The 8,512-nt window shown below is 44.4% G+C and overlaps 1 protein-coding gene across 1 annotated transcript; it reads right to left on the reverse strand.

The window, feature by feature from the left end:
• Nucleotides 1–1,574: 1,574 nt before the first annotated feature.
• Nucleotides 1,575–5,811, reverse strand: LOC143807077 (uncharacterized). The gene is made up of 4 exons (XM_077288273.1): nucleotides 4,487–5,811; nucleotides 3,964–4,162; nucleotides 3,648–3,810; nucleotides 1,575–2,921 (listed from the first exon to the last, which is right to left on the reverse strand). Exons 1-4 carry the CDS (start codon nucleotides 4,628–4,630, stop codon nucleotides 1,964–1,966), a joined length of 1,464 nt encoding a protein of 487 aa, XP_077144388.1. The 5' UTR covers nucleotides 4,631–5,811; the 3' UTR covers nucleotides 1,575–1,963.
• Nucleotides 5,812–8,512: the final 2,701 nt, after the last annotated feature.

Genomic DNA, 8,512 nt, shown 5'->3' on the forward strand with positions numbered 1-8,512 from the left:
TTTCTACAATTACAAAAAATACTTTTCAACTGTGCTCATGGCAATTGCCGGTGCGGACTGCTGTTTTCTCGCAGTGGACATTGGTGCGTTTGGCCGTGCAAATGACTCACGCACATTTAAAGAGTCGGATATGGGCCAAAAATTATATGGCAACAATTTTAATTTCCCCCAGCCACGACCTCTTCCCCACACCGAAGGCCCTGCGATGCCCTTGGTTGTGGTTGGGGATGAGGCATTCCAAATGTCTGCCAACCTACTGAAACCCTACTCCAGTCGGGGCTTGGACCATACAAAAAGGGTTTTCAATTACAGACTGTCCAGGGCCAGAAGGACTGTGGAGTGCGCCTTTGGCATCCTTGTCTCCAAATGGCGTATATTAGGATCCGCCATTAATCTTAAAATTGAAACAGTGGATGAGGTGGTGAAGGCTTGTGTGGTTCTCCACAATTACATTATGGCCAAAGAGAGACTGAATGTGGAACTCGATGAACCCATAGCCAACCCATTGCCCGATTACCATGATCATCCTCTGAGGACAAGTGTGGAAATTGCGCAGATGAGGGATCGTTTTGCGGCCTATTTTGTGTCAGATGTTGGCCGTGTGTCATGGCAAGATCAAATGGTGTAGTAATAATGTTACTGTTGGACTGTATTCTGGTTTTAACTACACCAATAAATACCTCTACTGTGACTGTGCTACAAATATAATATAATAATAAACTAATTCTCCAGTAAATGTGCAATAAATGTAATCCGTTTTGGTTGGTTTGGTTATGTCAAATTTGGCATCTACCTATACTTCACAAATGTAATGTGCCTTATCTAAAAAATTGGAACCCTTTGTTTTTAAAATGTTGTTGTTTAATAAAAATTTTTTCTAAGTTTTCTACCCTGCTTCAAAGAACAAATTTATACCATACCATATAACATATTTATTTGTTTGTCAGATCGCCGTGTATCGTTGTGTTTGACAGCAAAAGCAACGATACCAGCGATGTTTTACAATGGTAACCAGGGTAAATATTGGGTTACTAAGCGTAGGGCGGCGCTTAGTAACCTGATATTTACCCTGGTTACCAGTGTTAAATGTAAAAAAAAAAAACAGTACATATACTCATCTTCGCTTCCCCCGGCGTCCGCTTCCTGCACTGACTGAGCGCCGGCCGTAAAGTGAATGCACAGCACAGCGGTGATGTGACCGCTCTGCTGTTAGGGCCGTCACTCAGTCAGTGCAGGGAAGCGGACGCCGGGGGACGCGATTGTGAGTATATGTACTGTTGTTTTTTTTACATTTAACACTGGTAACCAGGGTAAACATCGGAAGCGCGGCCCTGCGCTTAGCAACCCGATGTTTACCCTGGTTACCCGGGGACCTCGGCATCGTTGGTCGCTAGAGAGCTGTCACACAGACAGCTCTCCAGTGACCAAATAGCGATGCTGCAGTGATCTGCATCATTGTCTGTTTCGCTGCAGCGTTGCTTAAGTGTGAAGGTACCTTTAGGGTATGTGTTCACGTTCAGGATTGCATCAGGATTTTGTCAGGATTGTCCATCAGTATTTGTAAGCCAAAACCAGGAGTGGAAAAATTAGAGGAAAAGTAGAATAGAAACATATGCTCCACTTCTGTATTTATCACCCACTCCTGGTTTTGGCTTACAAATACTGAATCCTGACCAAATCCTGATGCAATCCTGAGCGTGGACACATACCCTTAGTGTTTGAAAACACCTCATACAGCAATGAGAGACACCCAAAAAAAGGCAAAATAAAAATTGTAAAAATACTGTCTGACATTGCATATATGAGGTGTTTGAAGCACAAAATATGTGTAGACGGCGCACGGCGTGAATTGCCGAGAAGTATACTGGAAAATAAGAACAAATATTGTTTTAAATCAAACAATTTTTATTGGGGGGAAACAGAAAAAAAAAGGGGAAAGAAACTTAGGGGGTATCAACCTCCGCTACCAGCGGTGAATGGTAAGTCTCTGGTGTTTGGGAATGGGGAGAGGAAGAGGATGCTGAGCCAGAGTCCAGGAGGCTAGATGGCAGGTCCAAACCCTCCGCAGGGTATACTGGTGATGAAACCGCCACATCTGTAGGGGAGGGAGGAGGCAACACAAGCCTTTGCCAGGTTCTTGGTTGGCCCTGGCTGCTCCTGCTGCGGCTAGAGCCCCGATGCGCACTTGGTGTCTGTATTGGAGCAGCCAGAGCCTCCGTGTGTGTCCTCCTTCTTTCCTTTTTCTCTTCTCTCCCGCGGCAGCTCCCCCAGAATGACGGCTACGGGAGGATGAGGGCCTGGCAGGAGCAGGAGTCGGCGGCACAATGCTATAGTGCCTGTGGTGGCGTCGCTCGGCATGTGGACCTCGGTGGGGTGGCTGGAGTGGCTCTGCAGCAGGAGTCGGAGTCATGCTAGCCAGCGACGGCACTACGGGCATTGTCGCTGACTGCATGACCCGAGCCTGCTGCAGAGCCCTCACGTAGGCAGTGTTGCAGGCCTGCATCACCGAAATCTGGAGTTCCGGCGTAAGGTGTTCCACCATGCCCTTAGCAATGGTACTAAAAAAATGTTTGGCCGGACTCGAGAGCTCGGATTCCATAGTTTCAAGGCGCCGGTCGATATTGGACAGACGAGTGTCCATTTTATCGCTCAACGCCTTGAAACAGTTCTGGAAAACCGTGCTCAAATGCAAAAATTCGGGCATGGCTGGCCTGTCCGAGGCCCGCTGGCGCTGTCGGGAATTCCCGAACGAAGGTGCGCCAGAGGCCTCGGGCAGGGGAACACCTGATGGACCGGCTGCCGGTTCTCCAGATGGTGGTGCAAGCCTGCTGTCGCTGTGGGAGGGCTGTGACGGGTCAGATGGCGATTCATGAAGGTCCGCTCCTGCGGGGCGAGCTCGCTCGAGGGTGCTGCTGTGTGTCCTGTGAAAAGATAAGGGAAAAATTAGTCTTCAATTAATAACCTATCACATACGCCAACTCCTGTAATAAAATTAAAATTACATTACACAACAATACAAATCCTCTGTCTATCAGTCTGTGTGGCCTATAATAAATTGCTGATTGTTATCGCCAGCTGACCGTTATGGCTGACTATAACAATCATGGACATACCAACGGCAGAAAATTAATGTTCATTCCCGCTGCCAAAGCCTTTTGACCGCATACCACTGTCATGGGTAAAAACAATTTTTGTCTAAAACTCTTTCTTGACGCTGCCTATGCCGCAAAAATAGTATAAAATTTAACGTCAAGATAAAAATTTAAAAAAAAAAGAAAAAAAATTCACAGTGACTTTGCTGATCTGATCGCAGGAACGGCCATGACGTTAGGATCATGTGATCGAGACGTCATCATTATTCCTGCGATCAGAACTACCCTGACTCAGAACGTAACCTGTCATGGACTACAAGGACTCACGCTTAACCCAAAAAATTACTAATGGGCTATATACCATTCCACAAGGGAAAAAGTTACGTGGATGGCCAATATGTTACGCTGACTACATGGATGGCCAATACACTATGTGCCTGGGAAATATACTATGTGGATACGTGGCTAGAACGTGTACTATGTGGATGCACAATGTACGTGTCTGGGCAATGTACAATGTGGCTGTGCAATATGGTATGTGGACAAAATACTTACTGTCGGCGGCCAAGGACCGGTCTTAGGAACTGTAGTGCCCTGTGGTATTTGTAGGGCACAGACTTGGCCGCAGCAGCACCACTCCGAGCTTGCTCCTCCTCAGTACGGAGCCCCTTATTGAAACGGTCCTTCATGGATCGCCATCTGGTCCTCAACTTTTTAACTGTGATTGCAAAGAAAAAAAAAGGTTACATATTTAGCATTTTAAAAGGATAAAACAACCGTGTGCGATGCAAAGTTTAGGCGTTGATCGCATCACACACGGTTGTGTTTATCCTGGCAAGATGGGTCATAGCAGCGTATCAGCAATACTCACGAAAGTTGCCTTTGTCCTTGGCTGAAGCGCTGTCAAAGCCATCCCACAGCGACTTTGCCACCTCTACCCACAAACGCCTCAACACCACCTGGTCCATGTGCCGGGGGTCACGGCTGTCCCACAACGGGCCACGCTCCTGGATGCTGGAGATCAGGAGCTCCACATCTATGCCACTGTCTCCTTGGTCCCGTTGTGAAACCTAGAAAAATTAGAAAACAAAAAGGTTACAAATATGCAAATATTAACAACCACCAGCACCTGTCATGATATGTACCTTTGCCCTATCCTTTGCCATTTGATGTATGTATATTGATGGTTTCTACACCTGTATTTTGGAATGTTTTTGTGCAGGGAGTTCAACTTTATGTTACCTTCCCCCAATACTTGCTGCCCTGAAAAGCTATAATGTAATTAAGCTTAGTAAACATCCCTAGTGAAAGCAGGATGCTACTGAAATGTAATGTTCCTCACAGCAGGATGCTACTCAAAAAAATAAATAAATAAATTAAAAAAAAATACTCACTCGCCGGCCTGACGCCACACCTTGGCCCCGAGCTCTCTGCTCCCGCTGTGTGCCTTCTCCCTCACTTGAAGAAGCCTGTAAAAATTGTATACAAAAATTATTGTCAATGCTACAAATGGCAGCGAATAGTAAGCAACTGGACATAATTACTCACCGCACTCCCCCGCGCCGATTGGCTATGTTCAGACTCACTGGCCATTCTTGCAAGTTTGCTCTGCAATGAAAAAATGAGCAAAAAAATAACTTCCAAAGCAACAATGCCACATACAATAAAATAGGCCAAAAAAATTAAAACAACCACAATTGACTGTTGACGGATAGGACAATGCAAACTCAAAAAGCGACACCACAACGCCATACATTGCAAGACAATACAATAGAAGAAACAATACAAGAATAGACCCAAACAAAATTAAGCAAAAATAGACACCTATGTGCTAATTTTTAATTATAAAAACGTACAAAAAAAACCTTACAGGAAAAAAAAAGGCACAATGAAATAGCAAACTAATGAACGCCATAATTTACAATTACAACAAGACATGATCCAAAACAACACCATCTGGTGACATATAACCACAGAAATACATCAGAAAAAGGTGATAAATACCATTCTAGATAATAAGCAATAAACATTACGGGACAACCGCTGTTACAAAATACAGCAACCCAAAAGATAACCCATAGTCAAATAGAAAAGAAAACACATGAAATTAAAAAAAAAGGGCCCCACCAAAAAAAAAAAAAAAATCCATTATACTACACACTTGGCAATGCAAACAGTCAAGGAAGGAGATATATGCCATACGGAAAACGACGTAAAACCATCAGAGATAAAAGAAAAAAAAAAAAAAAGAGGGAAAATACAATTGAAAATAGAATGGCATAGCAGCACGGAACAATACAATACAAATGAAACATCATAAATGTAGCCCCCACCAGCAAGAAAAGACACTCAAGGAAAGAAAAAAAAAATGCCAACAGCATAATAAAACACAGCAAGACATGAGCCAAGAAAACGCCATACGGTTACCCCCAACAATAGAAACCAGAAAAAGACATGCACCAGAAATTTAACAAGAAAAAATCAGCCAAAAAAAAGACATTGAACAACCGCATGACACCAGAACAACCCAAAACCAAGCAAGGCCGAAGACAATAAACGCCAGCATATAACGCCAGAAGTACATCATAACCAGATTAAAAAAAACAATTTTTCAATAACAACCCACAGTGCCATAACCGTACAATAGCACAGACCAAACATTGCACAAATTAAATAAAAATCAAGAAATAAAACACAGAATAAAAAATATGCAAAGAGAAATATATACCGGTACTTACAGGTTTGGAAAGCAGATTCCCTTCAGTCAGTCTTCTCTGTAGATAGCCTTGTGAAAGACAATGCCAAACCCCTTTTTTTTATATATATATATATATATATATATATAGTGTTTTTTTAGTGTCTAGACAAAGTCTAGACAATGTTTTGCATTTTTTATTGGAAAACGCATGCGTCGTACAACGCACCACGACGCAAGTACTTGCGTCGTCTGCGTTGTCAATACAAGTCAATTGGGTAAAAGGCGCATCGACGACGCAAACACGACGCATGCGTTTTTTAAAAGGTCGGCGCCGCCCGAAAAATGCAACATGTTGCGTTTGCCGCGCCCTGACAGGTGCGCCCTAACGCCGCATGCGGCGTACAACGCAACACAACGCATGACAACGCATGTACATGCGGCCCCAATGTTAAAGATAGGGACGCACGACGCATGCGTTTTGTTGCGGCGACAACGCTGCGGCGCACACCGCAAATGTGAACGTAGCCTGTGCTTCAGTGGTCATCACATTATCACTCCTATTCAGGGGCTGGCTGGCACTTTTCAGCCTGGGGAGCAATCACAAGGCAGTGGCCCTCGAGTTGCGGTGGCCCTCCTTTTCCCTGCTTACATCTGGCCATTGCATTGAAGAAGCAGAGATAACAGGCTTTAAAAACAGGCTGGTATGTAGATACAGGAACAGAACAGAGTTTACTCCGGAGATATTGGAGCAGAACCGAGCTTCCTACAGAGATATGGGAGCAGAACGGAGCTTACTACAGAGATATGGGTGCAGAACAGAGCTTACTACAGAGCCGTGGCATAACTATAAAGTTATGGGCCCCGATGCAAACTTCAAATGGGGTCCCCCCATGCCAAAATATATAGGTGAATTAGAAATGGTGACAACGCAAACGACATCTGCGTTAGTAATGCATGCACCATTACGCAATTAGTTGTAGGCTGGGTTCACAAGAGTGAAGTACACAGTCTGTATACAGACAACAACCTCCAGCCTCATGGAGGGTGTCCCAATCCGAACTCACACCCTCGTGTGTCTACGGTAATAAGCTCCTGTAAACCCAGCCTGACAGGGACGACCCCTTATAAATGGAAGTGTGCCCCTCTAACCCCTGCAATCACCAGGTGGGGAAAGTCACATCCTGACATGTAATACTGCCAATTCTCCAACCATAAATTGTGCATTTCCAAAGCTGGCAAATGGGAGTTTAATACTAGAACACGTCAACTATGATTCCCGCCCACCTCAAGGAAGTATGGCAGACAGGTGTGATAAGACTATTAAAAGAACTACTGCCACACACAGCTGTGTAGTGTCTGTGTATGGACATGTCAGAAGCTAGAGAGAAGAAAGCTTGGTCCCTCTTAGCTTCTAGCAATGTTTTACCTCAGCTCACATTTGGCCCATACCATTGTGAAAGAGGTAGACACATTTACCCACTGACCTTACTATTCATAAGGAACTGCTGTCTACACCTTAGTTGCCCACTGTATATAGTCAGTGTGGGGATGTGGGCTACAGAACAACACGGGGCGATGACACTGCTACCCGAACACTTCAGATGCCCTACAATATGCAGGGAGTAAAACCAGTACAACGTATGGCAGCCTCCCTGCAGAGATGTCCAGGGCTGGACTGGGACTAAAAAGCAGCCCTGAAACACAAACCCCACAAACTATAAAACTCCCCCCACACCCGATCAGTGGATTTTGCTATACTGTGTTGTGCCCTTCAACAGTCCTCTTAAAGGCGTTAGTTGAAGAGCCATGTGTGAATGCTGTAGCACTGCGCATGATCGACCACTTCCAGGGCTGCCACTAGAAATTTCGGGGCCCCATACTGGCAAAATTTCCAGGGCCCCCTTGAGACTCCGCCCAGGCTCCACCCCAGCCCCGCCTCCACGCTCCACCCCTCAAACTGTCCACAGTCCCACCGCTCTCTCTTGGAAAAACTCCACTTCTCACCTATCACACATTGACAGTTCCCATCACCAGATCACACATATAGCCGGCAGCTTTTGTTTTGGCCAAAAGATTTTTTTTAAGCCACCAAAATGACAAGGTAGACACTTTTGGCCAGGCCCTACTCTACTGTAACCTATTAAATATTTGTTAAAATATGCAGTATAATTTAGGTATATTTTTATTTTTCAATTTTTAAAATGACCTATAATACCACATACAAGGAACAAATACCACAGCACCATGACCAGACACCATATCACCACAATGACCTATAATACTATCTACAAGGCACAAATACCGCCACACCATGACCAGATGACATATTACCACCACAGTGATCAAATAATATCAAATACAAGGAACAAATACCACAACATCATGACCAGACCACATATTACCAACACATAGTGACTGAATACTACAATACTGATCAATAATAAAAAAAAAAACACAATACTATCACCATAAGTGCCATTATACACAGGCGATCTGTACTTAGTATGCAGTGTCTGTGTACAGGTAATACAGTGATCACCAGTGACATTATACACAGGAGCTCTGTATATAGTGTATAGGTAATCCAGTGATCACTGGTGATATTATACACAGGAGCTCTGTATATAGTATACAGTGTATAGTGTCAGTGTATAGGTAACACACTGACTCACCAGGGACGTCTCTAGGTGAAGTCCTTCATCTTTCATCCCGCACAGACCGC

Source organism: Ranitomeya variabilis, chromosome 2 (assembly GCF_051348905.1).
Source record: "Ranitomeya variabilis isolate aRanVar5 chromosome 2, aRanVar5.hap1, whole genome shotgun sequence".
NCBI lineage: Eukaryota > Metazoa > Chordata > Amphibia > Anura > Dendrobatidae > Ranitomeya > Ranitomeya variabilis.